Source organism: Aquila chrysaetos, chromosome 8, assembly GCF_900496995.4.
Source record: "Aquila chrysaetos chrysaetos chromosome 8, bAquChr1.4, whole genome shotgun sequence".
In the NCBI taxonomy this organism is placed as follows: Eukaryota; Metazoa; Chordata; class Aves; order Accipitriformes; family Accipitridae; genus Aquila; species Aquila chrysaetos.
The window spans coordinates 25,114,015-25,138,517 of NC_044011.1; the positions used below are offsets into that span (position 1 = coordinate 25,114,015).

Genomic DNA, 24,503 nt, shown 5'->3' on the forward strand with positions numbered 1-24,503 from the left:
ATTTCTCAGTGAATAAACTCTTCTTCATTGTCTCTCAGACCCTCTTCCCCACCATCCTTCAGTTTTCTTGAGAAACAATTGGCATATTTTTCTTTTTCCAATACCTTCAGCAGCTTGGAGAATGCCTTTGACGAACTGTCCAAGAGATTTCGCTCTGTCATTAGTCCTCTCAGCATCCTGCCTGGTTTGCTCACCATCTGCTGTCACCTTGGTAGCCTAGTGATTCAAATTCAGGAAAAGTATAATTAATAAACAGGACAAGGCTGCACTATGCGATATTCCTACTGGATGAATCTATGTACAAAACTTTCCTCAGGCAAAAGGCAATCAATGAATTATTGATCAGATGCACGGGAAATGACATGCTCTGTTCAAGTACACAATTAAATTTTATTACCTTTTTCTTTAAATGAAAATTGGAAGGCTTTATTTTAGGTTCTTAGAAACACTAGTTGTGTGCAACAGTACACAAAGGGAGACAGGATGAAATTATTCACTGAATTTGCTTAAAGAAATGTTGTTTGGAACCTTTTAATAGATTCTTCAGGGAATACTTTCCATAGTTTCACAATTGTGCACTTTTCAATTGACAACGTGCAGCAGATACCATGACCTCTTTGCTTCCTCCCCAGAGGTCTTCTCAAAGAGACAGTTCATGCCAACAAGCAAGAAGAATTTTAAATCAATACATTAATTAAACCAAGAAGGAGAGAAAAAAAAAGTTGTTTTTTTCAGCTCTAATGCTTGATGTTGTTTGTTTATAACATATTGGGGTGCCCAGTAAAATTTTAGCTTTGTGTAACTAAATGCTTTATAATTTTATTGAATCACAGCAGCAGCGGCAGGATGAAGACAGACATCTGCTGCAGACCTGAAAAATATGCTGAGGAAAGAAATCATCTTAAGACATTCTACTTAGCTCTCAAGGTCCCTATTTATAAAACAGACTCATTTTTATTACAAAGAAGCTGACCATTTGAAGGAACAAAGCTTGTCAAACTGTACTGTAAAGCAAAAAACCCCCAGTTTTTTTCTTTGGGGACTGCATTCCCAAGAAATGTCTCGAAGCAGGGCATTATGATCTTTCCAGTCAGTGGGGGATGGCTAGAAGATCAATAATTCAAAATGAGCTTAGGTCTTCCATGACTTAAGCTGTACAAACTGTTTTCTCAGTTACAAAAAACCCCCACATGTTTCAATAGTAGTCAAAGAGAAATAGTATCACTTTAACACATTTATTTTTGCCTGATTAGCTTCTAGATGGAAGCCCTCAAGATACATCAGGACAGCTGAGCTTCTGAAATGAAATCCCTGGCATTATCATACCACTTGCAGTTTTGGTCTACTTCGGAGTAGTTACTCTGGAAGTAATTCATATGAAAATGGTTCAGGTAAATAGAATTATACAGGAAGAAGTAAGAACCCATACTGACTGGGGGGAGTTTGTTCTATTTCATCCCTGTACCAGTAGAAGAACATGGCTTTTCACATTTATACAGCTTTAATCATGCTATTGGTTACTTCCTCTAAGATTTACAAAACCCCTTTACCTGCCTGGATACAGAACTGAAATATTGTCACAGTGAGCTCTAAGAGGCAATCGGGATAGGAAAAAGGCAAAAATACAGAATGGTCTTGATGGACCACTGCTCTAACCCAGCTTGACATTTCTGAAGGCATTTCATTCTTCATGTAATTGAGAACTACCTTATTATTTATCGTCAAATCCTCTGCAATCAGCCTTTTATTCTTCAGGTTTTATTTGCTTGGAATTTTCACATTCACTTTTATTATAGTCTATAATATTTCTAAGCCCTTTACTACAAATGGTGTTTTATAACTTACATATACTTTTCTTAGTTTTGATTACTTTTTCCACATTCATGTTAATTCCAATTGGCCACTTTAACCTCTCAATATTTATGACTGAATGGCATGTACTACATTTTTGTCCACATTAATCTGTCATCAAACAGTTTTCATTTCCTCTCAGTGACAGTTCTCTTTAGTACTTAAATCCCATTCAGCTCCACTGAAGGCTTCCTGTATTCTGCCATAATTTGCTTTGCTGAAAAATAACCTTTTGCTTCATCATCTTGTCTAGCTTTAACTCCATAAACCAAATTAAATGGCAAATGTCCTTCATACTGTACCTACCATTCCATGGCTAATTAAATGTTTCCATTTGTTAATAAAGTCCTACTCATTTTCTATATATTCAGTTTACTACAGTTCACCATTTCTATAAGGTCAGTCTTCAGCATCTCCTAACAGTTTAAACAGGCACAACAAACTTTCTGGGGGAGAAATAAGGGTCAGGCAGACTGGACCCAGAGCAAGCGTTTGGAATGAATCTTCAAGAATTTTCCCTACCATGGAAATCCAGTAAAGAAAGTATATGAGATCAGTGAACCTGCTTTGGTGATGTTCATAGCCTGTACTTAGCGATGAAGGTTGCATGGAAGGCCTTGTCCCAGTCTGAAGACTATTGGCAACTTAGACTATCAGCAAGTATTAGCAAATACACACACATTTTTGTTTTCGTTTTGTTTGTGTGTTTAGTCTGAGGTCTTAGTCAAGCCACAAGAAATTCCTCTGGATGGCATCTGGAGGGGAGCCCTACAGGAATTTCTACAGCTAGTGAGCTGCAGACCACAGAAGGAGGAGTAAACACAGACCTCACTGTTCAGATGGAAGTTCTTGGCTCTCCCTCCAAATGCTTCCAACTATTGCAAACTAGGTTGCCTCTGCTACTACTTCCAGATACTTTTGAGCTTGAGAAACTCAGTGGTATGGGAGAAACGAAAAAGTTTACAAAGTCAAAAGAAGCATTTCAATCAGAGGAGTGATTCTGATCCCTGTCTTTCTTGAAGGCTCTGAAGGTACCTGATTAGAAGTGAAAAGGGGGTTTTGACTAAAAGTAGCAAACTGAAAGGAAGTGAAGATTCTGAGGTCTGCCTTTGGTGGTAGGTGTGGGAATGTGCATGCAAGCATGTAAGAACATAATTAGTGCGAGAAAGACGTGAGGATCTTCTGTATGGCAGAGTGAATGAAGGAAAGAATATGATGGGAAAAAAGAAAAAGGAGTGCTGCACTGATGTAAGAAATCACTGGTAGAAAAGAGACCACAAGGAAGCAAAAACCCCAATGGTTTTGTAGTGACTAAATACTATTGTCTTCCACATTTTATCTTAAAATGGATAGAATTTTTTTTTTTTCATGGAAATAACTCCTCACCAATCCTCATCAACCTTTTTCTTCATCACTACTGGTTTCACTTGGAAAATTTGGTGAGCCTGCAAATCAGATATGGGGAAAAACTTTGCTATCTATGGTTATACCATGCTCCAAGTGTTAGCCATTATGGGGTTATCAGCTATATCTTCATGTGGAAATGAGACTTGAACACACTACATCAGGACTCACTCTTCTTTTTGGGACATTACTGCTATTTACAAACATCAAAAGAGAAGGGTAGGACTTGCCACCAGTTGCGAGTCCCCAGATTAAAAAAAACCACCTGCAATCCAGTCAACAATGCTTTGTAAAGATAACCGGAACTCATAAGGCTACTTACTCATTGCAACAATGGAAAACTGCAGAAATGGAAGTGGTGATAATCTGGCCACCACACTGACTCCCCTAAGATCAGACCTTCAATATTTTTCCTTCCAAGAATAGTCTACAGAAGGTCAGAATTTGCAACGTTATTTTAGGTCATCTCCATGGGGGATTAAAATTTATTAACTTTTTTTTTCCCGGGGGGAGGGCAATTGGAAAAGGATACTTAAAAGAGCAACTATGCAAAGGGAAAAGAAAAATTGTCTTAGCCTAAGATTGAGAGAGCTTAATATAAGAAATATAATCTGTACTTGTAGGGATGTCATGAGTTAAAAATCCACCTAGACTTAAAACTACCATAGTTTTTTCTGGCAGAAAGATAAAAGATCAAACAGAAGTGAAAAAACAAGCTTTTTCACACTCAATGAGAGTATGTACAGAGAGATACCTGTGTGTTCATGTGGGGGGGGTGTATAGACACACACATGCATACATATGCAAACACACTACAGGTGCTTTCTTGCCAACTACCCATGATTTCATAGTTTTTTTCAAAATTGAATATAATCCACACAAACAAACCAGTTTCTCTGAGAATTTTAGTTCTGTAAGCCATGAACAATTTTAAGACAGGATGCCAAAACTGTATGGGGTTTAGGTAAATTCTCTCAGGTGTATATTCATCAGTACAGTAACCCATGTCTTTCTTATTTGGCTATTTCAATGCAGGGAAGCACAACTCACAAACATGATTTTTGCTAGTCCTTCATATTAATATATTTTGGACAGCTGTATTTTTATGGTGGCTAGTCCATTTCCCTATTTTTTCTCCACTAGGTGGCAGAATTTATATTATTTTCTTAGACATTGTCTTTTCCTGACCAAAATAAGGTCTATATCGAAATAAAATTCCCTAACTAAAAGAGTAAATAGCACATCGATTGAAATCCAGAAGACTCTCACTACCCTCATAAATGAAATATAGGAGACATATATTTAACTAAACTCACACACCTTGTGCATATATTTGAATTCTCCCCTTAAATATTGTCCCCATTTCAATTACTTCATTCATTGACTCTTAATGAGAACTTGCTATTTGTTAAACCAGGACGTCCATTGCCTTGCTATAAAAATTCTCTGAAATAAGTGAATCAGGCTAGTTTACCATTTGCTCTACAGCTCCTCGAGAAACAAGCCAACACAAGAGATAAACCAAAATGGAAAATGAAACTGCAAAACAGCAAAACTTTTTTTTTTTTTTTTAGTTCTTGAGATGGTTGGGCACTAAGTAACTCTGAGTGAAGTCAGGCTACTTGTATTGCAACAGGCAATCTTGAAAGAGAAACAGGCTGAGAACTATCTTGAGACAGTCAGGCTCAGGAGATTTGAAAGGGAATATGATGAGATGATGTTGCTGATGCAGAAAGCAGATAACCTTACTACAGACAGTACTAATGTTCAGAAGAAAAGGAAGGAAACCAGGCAGTTCAGTTTCCAAAAGCCTCAGCCAGTTAAAGAAAAATTCCAGACATGTGAGAAACTGTGTGGTAATCCAGGGGTTTTGTTGCCGTTAGGTTTGTAACATAACCTGTAGCTGAAGTGATGGGAAAGCCCACAAATGCTGTATCAAGAACTCCCTTTCCTTTAGTGTCAGCTTTTCCAAATAAGTTCATTCTTGGGTGCTCTGTATGAGCATTACAAAGTTTTCTTACATTATTATAAAGTTTTGCAGAAAATACATCTCAATGTATTGGCCTACAAAAAGAGGTTGTTAGAGGACGTGCTGCCATTTCAAACACTGAGACCAGGAAGTGTCTTATAATTCATCTATTCATTCATGTTTAATTCATATTCAGAAGATTTCTGTCATTATGCAGCCTTAACCAAACCCAGAGACCCCAACGTGATCATAGACTTACTCTTGTCAGTAGTTCATCCATTTCTGTCACCAGGGTATCCAGATTTTCTTGTGCTATTTGAAGAAGTCTCTCTGGTGCTCGCTGAGGTGAAAGCAAATGCTGTTGGGGAAGAGAGGAGGGAGAGTGAAAATCTGTATTTAATGGATCTCAGTGCTTCCAAATATTGTAGAGAAGCAGCATCAAAAATTTCCTTTTCATTACAGTATGCAACTCCCTTTTGTCATTGACTCTTGTGTCACATCTACCCAACACACTTTTCTCAGGAATCTTGACAGCTTTACATAGTTTAGTGGAGAACCTGTAAGTATGGTAGGGAAGACACAGCATATAAAATACATAACCACTTTATGGACCACCAGCATGAACACCATTTTACTTGTATGCGACATCACTTTTTCTGTGTCTGCAGTATAATTCCTTGCATATATGTACACAAATTACTGCTGCAAGATTCATTTATTAAAATAAGTCAAAACTGTAATAACTATTTATCAACCAAAGCAAGCTTGAAGTATTTAAATCTTGAATTTTTCTTCTTCCCTGAACCTACTCAAGGCTATATGTTTGAACAGATTCAAGTACAGTTGTACTGAAGCCTTGTTCTTTATGTATGTGAATACTGTGAACATACCTTTAATTCCTGTGTCATGTTCTCAAAACCATGCAACATTTTATATGGAGCAGGCAGTGGACCACTAAGGTTAACACTCAGGATCATCTGGTTTAGCTGATCCAGGTCACTGAGAAGGAGTCCTGTGCATTCATCATCACAAGCTGGGGGGAAGAACAGCAAAGCTTATTTATTCCTGCTAAATGTTTAGGACATATGTTTGAATTAGAAATTTTATGGCACACATACAATTCTGTGAGAGGTAACACTAATTTCAGATAATTTACCTCAAAAGCATAGTTTGAGAAAAAATGGAAACAACAACTAGAACACAGGAAAGACCTTATTGCTTAGGACTTGATATGGGACAGTTTAATATAAAACATGAAGAGCAAAATTGGTAGGCTTACCTCACAAAAAGAGGAAATAATTAACATTGTCCATCACAGACTAGACAATATAAAATCCTAAATTAGACAAGCAATTTGGATGAAGTTTGAGAAAAGTGGACAGGTAATTTGGAAAATCTAAGGAGCACTTTAAGAAGTATAGTATGGTTGTGGATTTGAAAGTAAAAAACTAAAGAAATCTTACAATTTACATGCTTTATAGTCATATAATAGCATGGCCAAGCATGCTAAACTTGTAATGCAGAGAGTAGAAAGAGTCCAGGTAAAAATACTGATAGTTTTAAGAAATTCTTTTCCCTACCTCCTTTCACTAAGCAGCTTATAAGTTTTTCATTATGCTTCCTTTCTTTAGCATGAAAAATACTGGTGTGTGCTGCATATACTGAAAGGAGTTTGCATTACCCCACCTCTTGCTTTCTATTAATTATCACAAGAAATTCTTATAACCTTAAAGTCTTGTATCATTTATGCTGCAGACAGGAAAATTCTTCATCCTTTAAAACAGAGTTGTAGGAATGCCTTTCTGTTTCCCTGCATAAAGATGCTACCCAGAAGTGGCAAACCTAAACAACATCTCGGGAGATGAAGCAAACTCTGAAACAATGAGTTCACTGGTGATGTTAAGAGACACGGAGGGTTGTACCTAAAGTTTTACAAGTATGTAAATATTTATTTCAGCAACACCTCTAGGCAGCTCAATGGCTAACAAAGCACTAAACAACATGTATGTTTCTGTAGAAAAAGAGAAGTAATTTTCAACAGAGAATTACTTTTTTTTTTTTCCTGAAACCTATTCTTCATGTATATTAAACCTTTTCTGTTCTGTAAAGTTTTCACGGTTATCTAAATGTTGTTCTTATTCTGTAAGTTGGCTGTTCAATATAGCAAGGAGGTGAGTGAAATACAGAGAAAAGAAGAATAATGAATACTAGTTCAATACACCATGAAACTCATGTGATGATAGAAAAGGAGACAAGATAGATGCTGGATTAGTGCAGTAAGAAGTGGGTGCAGAAAGCTAGATACTGTTATTTTAAGACTTCCTTTTGCATTTTCATTGCTTCCATTTGCAGACTTCTTCCTTCTATTTCACAGTATTCTGTTACATAAGCTGAACTGCACTGGAACTTCTCTGCACTTATTAACTGTGGGCATGATACATTCTGATTTATGTTTCTACATGAAATTAAAAAAAAAAAAAAGGCTATTACCATCCCAGCTTTTGTCATCTGTGTGCTTGCTTTTAGAAGTCTGAGAGAATTAAAGGGAAAGCAAGTTTTACAGCCAACTGAATGCTTTATATAACAAACACCTGTTCTGTAGCTGGTCAAGAAGGTAAGTAGACCTGATAATCATTTTGCAGGATGCAAGTAAGTGATCCCTGACCTGGAAAGAGTTGGGGTTTGTTGTTTGTTGTTGGGTTGGGGGTTTTTTTGGTACATTATTTCACTTACAAAACAAGCTAAATCTATTCACCCTCAAAATTGTCAGAGTGGTTGGTAACAAAATGCTAAAAATTTGCTATCTGTTAAAGACAAACTCAATTCACACCAATAAGAAAAAAATGAACAGCTTATGAAGAGATGAAGTATTCTCAATGAGTAAACAATTGGTAAGTGAGCATTAACACTTCTTGCATGATAATCAGGTTGAGAAGAGGAACTACATCAAGTGAGGACTACAGTTGAGTAGATGACATAGGACTAACCTACTCCAATACGCAGTCTGAAATGTACTGTAGCTAAGGGAAATATTTCAAGAGCATGATTATATTTTGCAAGACGAAATACTTCTGTGTCTATCTATAAAACTGTCAGCATAAATTTGTGTCTAATATTAACAAATGCAGCACTAAATTCAGATCATTACAGCAGTGCGAGCATGTAAGAGGCAAATCATGCAGTCAATATTACAATAGTCCAGCAAGCAATTAATGCAAATTATTGCATTTTCCATTTTCACACTTTCACATGCACAGTAAGTCCTGTAAGTATTTTGACCTACCTCTTGTGAGAAGCATCTCCAAAGTACGCATGCCAAAGAATTATTTTTTTTTAATAATTGCTCAAATAATGAAAGACACTATAAGTTTATGGACATCTAACCACTTATCCCATCTTACAAAGAGAAGATAATGTACAATAAAGGAATCACATGTCTGAGCTACAATGTGTTGCTCCATTTGAGTGATTATCTAACACAGTTGTGCTTTAATACATTCATTGCTGTTAAGATTCAGAAGACTGTGTTATGACTAGGAAATCTTAGGTCTAAGGGCAACCATGCAATCTCTGATATGAGGTGGTATCCTGTGATAGTTAGTGACTCTTCAGTATTAGTTTCCTGTTGCTTCACAGTAAAGTGTTGAACTACTGTTAGGCTCATTAATCTGTTTGCTGTTACCCCATTTTTCCTATTTTGGCACTGGTCTCACACCAAATAATAAACAAGCCCTCCTCTGCCCCCCAAAACAGAACCCGAGTAGAGAGCTGAAAGCTTTAGCTTCCTTGCCATTGCTGCTGGTTTCAGGGAGTTTGCATGATCAATCTCTCTCCAAAATCTGGGAAAATTCAGATCCAGATCAGGATCTAAAGTACCAACTCAGGTTTATTTCTGATTTTTGTTATGTAGAAAGCCTCCTTTGCTGGTTCTGATACATACCAGTACTAGTTAGGTTTATATAGTGCTTGAGTCGGGTGAAAGACATTGGAGTATGGGTCTAAACTCAACAGGAGCTCATGCATCAAAAAAAGGGAGAACAACTGATAACTTATCAGCTTTTAGGCCAAGCAGGGGTGGCCGTCCCATATGGAGCTCATGCAGACAGAGAAGCAGTTGTCCAGCACGGGGGTAAATTTAACTCTTATGGTTGTGCCATAAGGTCTCACAACTTCTGTTCAACTCAGAACATAGCAGAAGCTAGTCCAAGGCTTCAGAGATCTGGTGTTACACACAGTATCTTTCTTTTCAGCTCACTCTGTGAAGGCTTGTGATAAGATGCTCCCAGCTCCTGCTGAATTAAGGACTGTGTAGGAGCTGGGAGATGCTTCTTTTCACAGATTCTTCAAGATCTGCCTCTGACAAAGACAGCATCTCTGCTTAGTTCTGAATTTGTAAGGGCTGAGATCATGGAGCTACTCCTAATTTAGAGGAAAAATCTTGATTCTGCCAGGACCAGTGGCTAGGAGCTCTCTTCTTCTCCTGGGTGCAGAACTGAGTGACAGCTGGGAAAAACTCCCTCTCACTGCAAGCACCAGTCTACTTAGAGTACAATATTCGCATGTCCAAGACCTGGTATTAAAGGAATCTGATTATATAATTTTCTCCCTCACCAATATTGAATATTTAAATTCGTAAAGATGTAAGTTTGTTGACTGCAGCATGGCTGAAGGTCCTCCCCCAAAAACCGAGTTACAGAAAAATTCCTAACTATGAGATATCTGTTTGATCTCTCTATGCCATTATTACTTCCTATTTGCTGCTAATCTTGCACAGCAGAAGCACATTGACTGCTTTACATTTAGGTTTTTTGCTTGACCCCAAGGAACATTTGTGACAGGAGCATACATCTGAGGAAAAGTTTTGCAGTTTGTGTTACAACAGAGCTCAAAATATTGAGACCAATTTTTTTTGAAGTCCCGGTTGTAGTTATGAGTGGTGCCCTGAAAGCATTCAGAAGGTGAGTTCTGACTTGCGATATGTTTAACAACAGAGCCTTGAAGTCCTCACTAGGATCGTTTTTTTCCTTAAAGGCTGCACAGTGGCAAGCACAGTCACTGTTCCAACAACACTGTAATCTAAGGTTCTTAATTTAACATACGCAAACTATACAACTGAAGTGAAGTGTAATGTCACAAGGTATAACAAAGAATACACAAGAGAATTACTAATCTAAGAAAATGCACGATTGCTACAGGCTTGATCCAAACCCCTTGTAGCTCCTTCTGTCCACTTCAGCTTCCTAAGGTCAAAGCTCTTTGGGAAGGATGAGGAGCGAGCAATACATGCTTTGGCTTGTTTATGTATTTCCGGTATGTGTGTGTAAAATATGAATCAAGCAAATACTAAGGATGTCAGTCTGCCTGAGCATGCTGGGTACAGATGAACTGAGTTCATCATACAACTCAGCCATTTTCTGGATTGGAACGGTGGGGTTTAACTAAGGAAACAGAAAATATACCTATATATCTTCAATACTGTAGTGATTATACACCAGTCAGCAATTGCCACTTGACAACTTTCAGCAGAATAAACATTGAGATATATTTATTACAGTAAAAATGAGTGATGCCTAAGGGGGCATCAAACATTTAGAGGACAATTCATTTATAGTTACAAATAAAAATAAAATCTGTAAGCATTAGAGAAGATTTGAGAGAACTTTTGTCATATTTGACAGTATATAGGATGTTGGCAGCATTATTAAAATTAGTCTGCAATCATCACTAATTTTCTTATTGGCTACTGACAGTTTCAAAAGAGAAGGGAAGGTGAGCCTAAGAAGTGGATTACTTGAGACCAAAAATTACAAGGAAGTCTTCATCAGCAGAGTATTACGAGTATCTGTACATGGCAATATAGATGGTCACTTTAGCTGGGGAAATAATCCAGTTATTAACCGTCATCATGCAAAAAATTTAGAATTTTTATGATATGTAGTAGACCATTCAGAGTCTTGTATTACTTATAAAAAAATCTACTTTTTGGATACCATTTTCCATTCCCTAATGGCATGCTAGAGAAAACAACATTGTTCTGTTCTAAGAATATAATGGGAAGTGAATTCTGTCTGTGCGATTCACCTGTAATTATCTTTCCATTGTTATTTAGCAATAAACAAATTTTTCCCCTTTGTACAGTGGCTTTTAAAAAATATATTCTCTTCCCATTCCACCTGTAGCTTTCTAAAATACAACTGTTATAACACAGCACTGAAAAGTGGCATGCACTAAGCAACTGAAAAATGACATGTTATGAAAAAACCAGTAAGAACCTGGTAAAACAGATTTTTCAGCTATATCAGAAATAGATCACTTTAATGAACATGCACGTTCCTCCATTTTTTTCCCTGTCTTTTCACTGCAAATTTTCACTCTAAAATCTTTAGAATACTTATGATAAGGGATATGTTAAAATATAAATGTTATATTTAAACAATAATACATTATAATATTGAGGCTAAAATACATCTCTAATTGGATTTAAATATGCATTATTTAGTTTTCATGTCATACTGTGTGGTGACCTTTTATAGAATTTGCCAAAAATTCATTATTTAGATGGTTATTCTTTGCTAAATATTCAAAATCAATTTTCACTTTCCTAAATATTAACTATAACATACTAACATTGGACAGCTTAAACACACTATGTTTTGTATTACTTACATTTTTTCAAACAGGTCATTGTATTTGCATGTATTTTCTTTAAGCTAGACCATTTTACCACCTAACTAGGGGGTCTTCACACTTCTGACAGGTACAATGCAACTGCAGTATTTGCAATGGAACTCTGCAAATGAGCAAATGTAGATGCATACAGCTCATTTGAAATATTGAATGCAAACAGGATTCTGTGTATGGCATTCATTTTCTGTACATTAACAGTACTTAATCACTATTATTATTATTACTATTAAGGTTTCATTACAACTGAAGCTAATCAGAAGGGAATTTACTGAGTATTTTGGAAGTGGCTGATACATAACAGTAAAAATATATTGTATACATGACCAAATTCTCAGCTGCATTAAACTCACATCAGAACAGATAAATGTTCTGGGAGTAAGGAAGAAAAGCTTCAGGGTTTCCCCAAAAGGTGTTTCTAATGGTTCTTTGACAGCACAATGACTATTAAAGCACATTAGCAGCTGCAGCAATGAATCCCTATCAGAAGAAAACAGCTGTACTCTGAAGCCTGTGACAGTGTTAACCACGGGCAAATTCCCACCACGTCTATGCTTGCCACACTCCCTTTGTCTACCACAGCCCCTCTGTCTACTACAGGCTACAAAGGTAAATGTTTTATTGATGAGGCTGGTTTTCTACCATGTTGGGTTATTGCCCAGCAGTAGCAAAAGTGGGTTTGGAGTAATATGGGGGTTGAGGAACCTTTAAACAAAGGGAAAATCATATAGTGAGAGCAAATAGTCATAAAGTGTTTACTGAAATATTTAATTGCAGTTTTTGCAATTTATGACATGGATGTTATTGATGTGGTGTCAATAGTAATGAACTAGTTCCTGTGATACCAGACTTTTAAAGTACCTCCCATCTGTGTCTATAGGTGATTCCTATTTTTATGACTAAAGGAAAGACATCTTTCTTTTCATTTGATTCCTCACCTCTAGCAATGACATGAAATGTCCATATGCACATGAAAGGACTTTTTATGGTGAAAACTGATAATCTAATTAAGGTAAAAATGCTGCTACAGGTAGTGTAGATACATTTCAACACTGGCACATGAATACGTTGCAGTTAAATCAGAGATTATAGTGAACCACATCCTTCAAAGGAAAAAGGTGGAAAATTTGATTTGCCTGCACACAGTTTTTCCATTCATAGTGAGGATTTTTAACCTTATTATCCACACAATGAAAGAGTCTGATTAACAAATTGGAAAACCATTACAAATGATAACTTGCACTTAAGCTGTTTTCTACAAAGGAATTCAGCCATCCTGGATATCCAAGTATCAGTATCAGAATACTGATAAGGTAAATGACCAGTAAAAAACAGACTAAGCAGTGCCTGAGATTGAAAACATTGGCTCGTACTGGGAATAATGTAACAGGTATTCAGGATGTTGAAAAATTAAGTCATTTTTGTTTAGATGCCACTCTGCAAAACATAGTCCTTATTTTAAAATTTTTTAGCTGTGACACTTACAGACTTAACTCATGATTACAATTCTCCTTGACTTGTAGGCCACAAAATGGGATCCAAAGCATAGTTATTTCAGCAAAGTAGCTACTTACTCTATTTGCATTCATTTTGCTGTAGTTTAAAATACAGCTTAAGATATACAATAGTTCAGAAATAAGTCCTACACTACATCACGCTGCAGGACATTAGAACTTTATTTCCCTTAAGTACACTAAGCTTTTAATCAATGAACCAATACCATACTATTAATAATACAGAAATAGAAGTATTTATGTCTATATTCCCAGTAATCTCTCTATTCATTTTCAAAGAAGCGTTGTACCTGGGAGTCAGGACTAAGGCAAAAGCAATGAACTCAACAGCAACATTTAGAAGCCTAGTTCTGCTAAGTCCCGATCACTCTCTGAGAGTTGATCACAACCATTAAGCTGAGTAAAACAATATTCTATATTGTGTAGTCCCCGACCCTAGGTGCTTAATGTCTTCCTCTTTAACCACTCAAAGAAGCCACACATTTCATTCTTGACTGATGAGATACCTTCAGCCATTTTTAGTACTTCGGTTCTTTATTTCTCCAATTTTCTTTAAAAATGTTTGCAATTTCTTTGAGCTGTACTACATGATTTTAATATTAGAGAGCTGTATACCTCTGGGTATTGAGGTAAAGACTGCATTCTCGGGGGGGGGGGCGGGGAAAGGGCCTTTTTTTGGTATCTACTTGCCTTGATGTAACATGTCCCTTACATAGGCAAAACCCCTCCCCGAAATGAAAAAGCTCCAATTAAGTCCTATAACAGATAAAAATCATGTAAAATATTAAAACCAGTTCATTGTGCCTTGCCAATATATTCAAAGATGCACAGATTAAGAAATATTTTATACTGTGGACTTACTGCATCCCTACCTGTATTCTACTTTAAAATGAACAATGATGGCCTCAAGTGGAAAAAAACCCAACAAAACAGATCACAATACAATCAGTTCCTACTCAGCTGGGGGAGATGGAGGAGAGGAAAATGCCTTATTTCAGTCAGGATTGACTACGTGTTCTAGAAAGGTTTTGCTACCTGAATTTTTTTGATAAGACGTAAGCATACAATATCACGGGAAATAAGATTGTGGGCTCAAAACAAACACTATCCAATTTCAAGGAAAAAAATTCCAAACAATAATAAAAGACAAGACACTTGGTACATATGAAAACTGAATGAAGGGCAAAGATACCAGTACTGTAAAATGTAACTTAGTGTTTTAGGCTATTAGTTTTCTATTTTAAACAAAGGAAGTTCTTTGTTCCTGGATATATTGTACTGTCATTCCTTATGACTTTTAAATTCCAATGAGTGGTTGTTGAACCAACCATGACCAAGCAAACCTTGGTAAAAACTTTCTGTGTGACTCATGGCATAAAGCATTGCAATTGCTGGTTAAACATTTAGGACAACACTAAAAAATTCACTAGGAGCAAATATTGTCACAACAGCAGTGACAACCTTTAGCAAAACTACAGACTTCAAAAACCCACAAAAAGAAATCCTTCAAAGCTTTGTTGTCAGTTTTCAGTGAGCACATTGAAAAGTATTGAGAGTTTTCCTAACTTGTCAAGGCTTGAGAAAAAAAATGGACCAGAATGCCAAAGTAGGAAGAAACCTGGCAACCATTTTCAAAGAAACCCACACAACTGACTGATGCACAAGCAGGGTTGAATTTCTGAAATATGAGAAACACAATCAAAAATTCTCCAAAATTACATTAGTATACGTACAAACGCATTTCATGCCATCACGCGCATGCCGATGTTCACAGCCAACACACTTCCACCCTGTGAATCCAGGCTTGCAAGTGCACTGTCCAGTGACAGGGTCACAGGGGACAGGCAGGGAACCGTATCGATCACACTCACATTCCTGGCAGGAGCCTCCTGGAGTTTGTGGGTTTCCTGTGTAGCCAGAAGAACACCTACGCATTGCAAATACAAAACCAGGTTTGTCTGAGACGCATAGTGTACTACAATGAATACTTGGCAAGACTGTAAATAATACTTCTATGCTTCTATAACAGTACTTCTATAACGATACTTCTATAACAGTAAATACTTCTATAACAGTATTCAGTTAAACTGACAAAAAAGTTTCTACTTCAGAAAACTTACTGTTTGGTCTATAGACCTTTTTTTTCCCCATTAGCCACTTGTGTTTTGTGTTAGAAGTGAAATCTCGTAGTAGACACTTGCTAATTTTGATCATCTTAATCCCACAGCGCTGCTATGGATGGGACAACAGCTGCTGTTTAGGTTATTAATTTGCAATTTGGTCATTAATATGTTTTATCTAAGTGTCTTTCACAGTCAGTGCCCATGAGGACACAATAGTCACTAGAACAAAGCGTATGAGTGGCATCAAGACACACTCTAAGCATGGTATCTAATTTTAGATAAATTTTGTATTTTTCAGTTTAACTTCTGAGGCCCAGGGGAAAAAAAAAAAAACAAACCACAAATCAGAAAGTTAAGACTAGGACAATATCTGTGATATAAATAACACTGATTATCAATTTACAGTGTGTGTACATAAAAATTGCCTATTATGGCTGAATTTTAACAATATATAAAGAGGAAATAACTTATCTGAAGGCACGTATTTAAACATTAGTACATCTATGTTTATAGTATCAAAGGACATTGCTCTCCTTCATGTCTTGCCTACCTTTCATTGTCCCTCTTTCTTCTTCTTCCATTCATCTTACCTTTCACAGTATTGGCCTTCATATCCAGGCGGGCATGCAGTACACCGGTAATCACTAGGTCCTTCCACAACACAAGAAGGGCTAAAACTAAAACAAAAGCAAATAAAAAACTTTTCCACTCTATTGCATCATTTCACTCTAGTCAGCTGTGCAGAAGGGCCCATGGTAAGCTCCACTCTTAATGTAAATGGCAGCATTTTCTTATCTGTTTATAAACACCTGTGGGAGATCCCTCCTTCCTATTAAGAATTTTGTGAATGCCTTGCTGTGATACTGGCGCAATTCAGAGAAATGCTGGAAGGGCACAATCAACAAGGGTTGTATCAGAGGGGATGGAGTCAACAATGGTCCTGCTGTAGGTTTGTGTGATTGAATGGTGCTGTCACTCATACAGGTCAAGAAAAGGAAGTAATGGGAAAGATGTGAAACAAAAGATTAAGAAACTGAGCTAACAAACATTCAGCCTTTCCAGTCTGATTTAATTTTAGTTTGAATAAAAGGAGATAAGCTGGAAAGAGTTTACGCAAAGGTAAGACATAAAGAGGGAGAAAGGAACCAAAGTCATAGCCATGTGGAGTCTTCCAAATAGGCAGCATCAGATGACCTTCTCAAGGATGTACTGAAGAGAAAAGACTGGCCTACAGAGGAAAAAAACCCTAAAAGCTACCTCCTTCATCATCAGGGAGGGGTCATATTTCAATCATAGGAGATACTAGATTATTTTTACTAAGCCATGACATAGATGAATAACTAGTGACTGCAGTGTGTACCTACGGGAACTGTGCAAAGTAGCATGTTGCTGGAATACTAGTGCAGTAAGTGCCTGCACAGACAGTTAAAACAAACAAAAAGGGTAGGTAGGGGAAAAGAAACACAGGTAAATATTAAAATGGTGCAATACCGTAAAACTCTCTCAGCTCTTTGTGGAAGAAGAACCACAAAAGCACAGAGGTGGCTAGCAGTGAGCCTAGAGCTCCTTCTTGGTACAGTACAGTCAGCATCCTACTCTAACTTGCTTATAATGCATTAAATCTATAGTGCTTGAATGAGTATATAAAATCACACCTCTGCAAAAAAATTTAAAGAAATTGATCTATTACTCACAAACTCATTATCCAATACATTTTCAACTCTATAAAAATAGATCCACACCCCTAGGAAAAACTCATTCTCTCTGTTCTTTTTTTTTTTTCAGCTCATCATGTTCAAAGCTGACTGCTGATTGTACAGGAGTATAAAACCTGTATTTAAAACCTTAGTGGAGTTTTGTAAAATTTCATAAATAAAAATAATTACACTATACTTATTCACAAATACCACATTAGCCATGACACAATAAGGTAATGAGATAGCTCATTAGCTATCTGCATGTCATGCAGATTATGATTACCATACAATAGCTGCAGGTAGTTAGAATTTTTTCTCTAATAGTATCTTGAAGAGCTTTCACTGAGCTGCACAACACACACAAATCCAAGGCATGATACCCTCCTTTTCCACCTAATTCTGTAGTTTTATGGAATGGATGTATCCCACCTAGGCCTATCCATCTAAAAGTTAGGCATGTAGTCTAAGTCAACTGTTCAGGCAACCTCTATCAGCAGTGGAAAATGGACATGCACAGACAGGTATATACACACATTTGAAACATCTCCTCCCCCATGCTTTCTCCAGTGGTGGTTTCCTTCAGTTTTAACATGGGCGAGATGTATAGTTGTCTGTCCCTGAATTTACTATACAGCTACCAAAATTGTTGATGGCTACAGCTAACAGCAGTAGAAATCCTGTCCATGACACCTAGAGACATCTAAGTAAAGCTCTATAAAACCCAAGCAGTTCTGTTTCTGGATGTGCTCAGATCTGACTCCTCTCTTCACAGCACTAAGAAATTGGATGACTATCTCATGATTAATTGTATTTACTAATTTCAGACTAGGTGTTACTCACTTATCTCCTATGAAGGTTTTTGAACAAAAAAGCCTCATGATCACTTTTATGTGAGCATCACACAACAGGCCCTGACAACATCCGCAGCCATGCAGGCTGTGTGGCTGCATGAGGTATTGGCACTTTGCTTACTCTTACTTCCTCAGGCAGCTCAGCAATCTGAGCATGCACCCAGGACACACGTACTACCTGGAGTCCACACATTTCTCAACTGTAGAGCACTTCAGCAACACCCACTTCCTGTGCTTTAGGTTTGCTTTTAGACAAGATACTCAAGTGATTTCTGGAGCACAGTGTGGAGAATATGTCTAAATTCTTGTAGCAGGGTGCCATAACCACCCAGGTGAAGACTCCTGCTCATTTTCTGATCTGACACCTGTATTTCTGCGCAACCAAAGGTTTTTAAGCCCCAGAAAAAAATAAATAGGATTGAATGATATTTTTCAGCACTTCCTACTTCCAGTTAGTAACAAAGTTTTTTCCAGTGTATTTGCTGATGTGCAAAACTGAGAAGCTTGGTTGATCTTGTTCTTTGCAACTTGAATGTCCTTTCTTGATACTAGTAGGTAGAACACATAATCAAATCGTTACATTAGAAAACATTAATGAAAAAGGGTACAACTCAGAAAAAGTTGCAGTTAAGACCACATTATAACTTTCTGCGATAAAGGGTATTTCTTTAAGCCCCTTCTGTAATTGTTTTGGTTGTCCTCAGTTTGGTATTTATGAGGTTTGGATGTCTTCTTAAAAACACTTGCTGTGGATGAAAGACCATGATGTGTTTAGCTACTGATGTTTGAGAAAGGGATGCCTTCCTTCAAAATAAACCTCAGACCACCCAAAAATGATAAAATGAAGAAGAAAGAAGAAAAAAAAAAAACCCCAAACCTCTGAGATATACTGGCTGGAATACTCACTAAAACATCCTAAAGGTCAGACAAAACACAGAAAAATGGTTTTAAAGAACACTTCCCATCTTTCAAGAGAACAATCATGAAACACAAACCTTTTCAGAGCAGTACTACGGTATGATGACAAATATCATTAAGAGCTTCTCAGCAAAACAACAAACAAATCTCAAGTGCTAAAGCATCATCTGTTGGGAACACATGCGGAGACATCGTGGCAAGGCTCATTAGCATAAAGCAACCACTAAAATTTATGCTGCAATAACTATATTGCTTTTAAATTATTCTATCTTTCACAAATTGCCTAAAACTCATGTAACATTAAATAAGGAATCAATAAATTCCACAGTGGAGCAAGAAAGGCACTGTAACACATTTATACCAACATAATATACGAGCATAAGACTTTTTACAGCTCCCTTGTGGCTATATTGTACTTGAGTTCTGCTCTAGCTTCATTTGTGAGAATACCTTTATAACACACATTCATTACCTGTTGAGTATTGCATTTTCTAGCACTTATTAATTTATTCATCACAAATTAGCAAGGGAGCAATTTCTGACTTTTAAAGGAAGATCAATTAGCAAAAGCAGATATGAAACTTTTTAGTATGGCTTACATGATGCAGTTCTCCTGTAGCCATCGGAAAAAGGACACAATGAACCCAAAACAAAGTTTTTGCTTGCTGGAAATGTAATTCTGCATCAAGAATTTGCTTACTTACTTGTTACTAGAAATGGATAGGGGACAAGCACAAGGCTGACAGTCACCCGGAGAGCCTTGGACAACACCATAAAATCCCAGCGCACATCTCTCACAGTGGTGACCGGCAGTATTGTGCTGACAATTCTGCAGAGGAAGGAGACAGAATGAAAGCTGTATTTGATAATTACGAGAAAGCAGACAACATTTTGTTCCCAGCCTCAGGGATTCAAACTTATTTCAATTCATAATTTCTCTCTCCCTGATATGATTCACAGTGGGACTGCTTGCTTTAAGCATCTATCAAATGCCTGCTGAGTTATATATGGGTTTACAAAGAGAAAGAATGGAGGCCTGTAGCTAGCCAGATGTATCCTATGGAATTTCTTATCCCATTCATCCTTCCTTCCCTCTTTTGTTCCAGCTGTTGAAGCAGGAGAAATAATCAATTAAAATTCAATCTTACTGTATGAGGTCACCTGTAAGAGCAGTGTTGTGTTTCTTGCCCAACACACGGTACATTGCCCCTTTAGTTTGCTGGTATCTAGTTTTTCTTTTTACACAAATAGTAATTCAGAGGAAAAAAAACACTGCATAATCTGAACTCTAGAAAATCAGAATGGAAAACTTTAAAGGTAGATGGTTTGCTTTTATGACCCCCTTGAACTTTGACACTTAAGCTATTTAAACAAAACTAGATTAAAATATTGTCCTCTATTTTTTTACATCAGTTACACAACTTACGAATTTTACATTAAGATTAACCTAGTGCATAGGTTCAGAAATGTAATACCTGACAAACTGATGTTTCAGAGTCACACATAGTACTGTGTCCATGACATTGACATACAACACAGGCGCCTAAGGACTGAGCAGGTGTCCTTCCCGCAGGTGGAGATGGAAGCCTATAAAATCCCGGAGAGCATGACTGCAATAAAAAAGATGCAGAAGAAAACAGATCATTACAGAGTGGACTGGGTACGGGAAGCATTGCAAGCTCATCTTTCCAATCACCAGTTTTTACAAGTTGTGAAAAGAACCTGACAGGCTTCCAGCTGTGTTACAAACAATATAGAGTACTTTACAGATAACAAGAGCCAGCCCTAATTGGAAACTGCTGAAAAATCCCTGGAGCACTCCACTGGCACCAGGCTTTTCATATTACAGCTTGAGAGACCTTTCATTCAGATGCAGAACACCTCACTGTTCTTACTGTGCATCAAGCATCATTCCTTTCATTTCTTAAGAATAAGGTTTGTTTTTGAAATAAATTTTTTGCATGGACTGTGGAGAGCAAGCACGATGATTCTGTTTCCTTCGCTCTTGGTGAGTTTTTCAGGTTTGACAAGCTAATATCTGCCTACACGCTGCCTGATAGATAACAAGCAAAAGCCGAATGATAATAATCAAGAAAATGGCTGCATGGCTGCATTATTTATAGCTATATAATTTAAAGACCACAGAAGTACAGAATTCAAAATATTAAAGGTTTTCCATGTCTTCAGACTATCAGCCCCGAATGAAGCTTATCTATCACTAAGTCTCCTTTACCCCAGCTTAGCAGTAAAATTCCGAGAGCAGCAACCCAAAAATTACTAGCAAAGCTGACACATGCAAAATCAAGCACTTGATCTTTATTTCAGGCTTATTATACAAATCTATTAAAGTGTCTCCATAGCTCCCAGAAAGCACACAGCTATGGCAGCATAAAAATACAGAGGACCATTTTGATAGTTCAGACCATGAGGGGTACGTGCATACAGAGTCACTTGTCCCACGTATAAATCCCACCACCTAGTGGTGCTAGGAGCCTATCAAGGCTCTCTGATGAGGTCATTTCCTACTGCTGACCACAATTTCTGCTTTTTTTGGAAAGAAGGGGAATAGCACACTTTCCACACAGTAATAAAATGGATGCAAAATAAAACAAAAGAGAATGTGGAGTAAGTAACTTTTCATGATCAAAAGCAGGATTCTTCAGTCAAGCACTAGCTGACTGACATGCTACATTCTATCCATATGACACCACTCTGACAGTTTTATAATCATTGCCAAAACCTCCAGGAGTCTAAGTTATGGAAAAAGCATAAACACAATTATTTTCTTTAGAATCACAAAGAAAGCAATCTAACTCACTTCTGCTTTTCCCCTTTTATTTTGACTTAGACTACATTAAGTTCCCTGAAGCATAGAAACAGTCTGTCTGTTTTTTCATGGTTTGTGAAGAATTCCAATTTAGATAAATAATCTCAAATGAAAGTAATTTTGTTTCTTACTACAATTTCCTAATTTTCTCCTCCCTCTCCATCCCCACAAGAGTCCTTGTCCAAATATGGTACAAAGCACAGCTTTACAAGTTCTGAGTGACTTTAGGATTGGAGTATATATATATGGTACATCCTCATCTCTGTTTTTTCTGATATGCTACTGACACCCTTCTCATCTATTTTGATCTAAGCATTTCTGAGATGAAACAGGACACAGACAAAAGATGAAGCAGACTACATTTTTCATTACTAGTTTGGAAGTTTTTGAAAAGTAGCCATTAGGGAAACTCTTACCACTGCTTTTTCAGCCTGCTACTGGATTTAAAATAAATAAATAAATAAATAAATAAGTAAATGTCACTTCTACTAAAAACTGCTGTGCACATAGTCCTCACAATGCAATTACAACATAAATCATGAAATAAATACATACACCCTGTTAGCATTTGCTTAAAAAATGCCTGGGTATCAGATGCTTTTTTCTCCTGCTAAAACTAAATAAACCCTCACAGAACACAGCATAACCTTCACTGAGCACACTAAAAATAAACTAAGTTATGAGCACGTGAAGATCGCACAATTAAGCGCGAAGTATGAAGGTTGCAACTGAGACATTTATTCCAGCCCCTGGTGGGTGTGAATTAAAATAAAGTTCTAATTACATTATGATATATTTTCCTTTGAAAATGCAATTTGTTACAGTAATTTTAAAAAAAACTCTACTTCTGAGCAAAAGCTGGAGCCTGTTAATTTCTCATATGCGTATTTACACACATTTGGGTGTATGCTCTTACCAAAATAGTGTGCAAAAAAAATTACTTCATTCACTTCCTTGCACACATTTCCTACGAACTCACTGTTCCTGTTGCCTCATTTGCTGTGTACACAATCCTGTATAACATCTGAAGGGAGCAGAGCTCTTGCAGATAACAAGGAATCTTTCCCTTCGTTTACTCACTCCAAATTTTCTCCCACTGCTAGCTTGGGGGAACCCTTTACAAGATTCCACTTTTAGTCAGGATGTCTGAGGGATTTGCGGAATACTCGCAGTGCTGTTCCCTGCTACCTCTACCTAGCAATTGCAATAAAGGCATTTGGAATTGCTAGTGCTGCTTAAAAATGAAAACATGGTGTTTTGCACACAGAAAGACTGCCAGTCTCATCATCAAGAGCACAGACAGTCAAAAATATTAACTTCTATTCTGCAGTCAACGTATTACGTCTTCTCTGGCACCTATTGTAAGATCCATTTTACAAAAGCATACAAGTCAGCTGGTTCTCTATAAAACTTGGTACTTTTGAAACATGCAAATCTTCAGCAAAAACAATTACATAAGTGTCGTGGTTTAACCCCAGCCAGCAACTAAGCACCACGCAGCCGCTCACTCACTCCCCCCCCACCCAGTGGGATGGGGGAGAAAATCGGGAAAAAGAAGCAAAACCCACGGGTTGAGATAAGAACAGTTTAATAGAACAGAAAAGAAGAAACGGATAATGATAATGATAACACTAATAAAATGACAACAGCAATAATGAAAGGATTGGAATGTACAAATGATGCGCAGTGCAATTGCTCACCACCCGCCGACCGGCACCCAGCTAGTCCCCCGAGCGGCGATTCCCCGCCCCCACTTCCCAGTTCCTATACTAGATGGGACGTCATATGGTATGGAATACCCTGTTGGCCAGTTTGGGTCAGGTGCCCTGGCTGTGTCCTGTGCCAACTTCTTGTGCCCCTCCAGCTTTCTCGCTGGCTGGGCATGAGAAGCTGAAAAATCCTTGACATTAGTCTAAACACTACTAGCAGCAACTGAAAACATCAGTGTTATCAACATTCTTCTCATACTGAACTCAAAACATAGCACCGTACCAGCTACTAGGAAGACAGTTAACTCTATCCCAGCTGAAACTAGGACAGTATCCACCCCTTATTCTATACCATTGACGTCATGCTCAGTTCCCATACCTTTAGTTACATCCTGGTCAATCATCAACACCTTATCTATCACTTTGAGACATATGAACAATGATATATATATATATATATATATACATACACAGAGATACCATTCCTTTAGTTTATGGGTTATGTTCATTAAATGTTCATTGAGTTCATTTAGTTCCTGACTCTGGGCTCCATCCGTCATACCAGTCTTTCTGGGCAGGAGGGATGGTGCAAAGTCCTCTCAGTCGGTAGAGCAGAGTTGGGCTTCAGTGCAGTATGACGAGCAGTTGACATTGGACGCAGCAGGAGGATGGTGTGCACCGTTGGATTGTTGCATGCTGGAGTCAGTTCTGGTTCCATCACTACTGCGCTTCGCTCAGTTTTATCACAGTTTTTCTTGCTTGATCTAAGTGATTCTTACTATAGTACTATGGATATAGCATATAACAATTATAGTAATGATAACATACAGTAGCAGGGTTATATAGCAACTAGTATCATACAGTTTAATTCTGGCTATTCTCACCTAAAATTAAATCCCCTTGAGGCACACATCGGACTTCCCCATCTTTTCGCATCATCCACCAAGTGCACCCAG

General features: G+C 37.5%; 1 protein-coding gene across 8 annotated transcripts in view; it reads right to left on the minus strand.

The window, feature by feature from the left end:
- LAMA2 (laminin subunit alpha 2) overlaps positions 1-24,503 on the minus strand; it is a 394,697-nt gene that overhangs the window by 86,484 nt on the left and 283,710 nt on the right. For 7 of the 8 annotated variants that reach the window (XM_030022172.1, XM_030022175.1, XM_030022173.1 and 4 more), the window contains exons 29-35: positions 20,487-20,621; positions 19,716-19,840; positions 16,136-16,222; positions 15,156-15,349; positions 6,115-6,257; positions 5,484-5,582; positions 105-216 (exon numbers count right to left, since the gene is read on the minus strand). In XM_030022172.1, coding sequence (XP_029878032.1) covers positions 105-216; positions 5,484-5,582; positions 6,115-6,257; positions 15,156-15,349; positions 16,136-16,222; positions 19,716-19,840; positions 20,487-20,621 — 895 coding nt within the window. The remainder of the gene's footprint in view (positions 1-104; positions 217-5,483; positions 5,583-6,114; positions 6,258-15,155; positions 15,350-16,135; positions 16,223-19,715; positions 19,841-20,486; positions 20,622-24,503) is intronic. The other variant, XM_030022177.1, reaches the window with a different exon arrangement.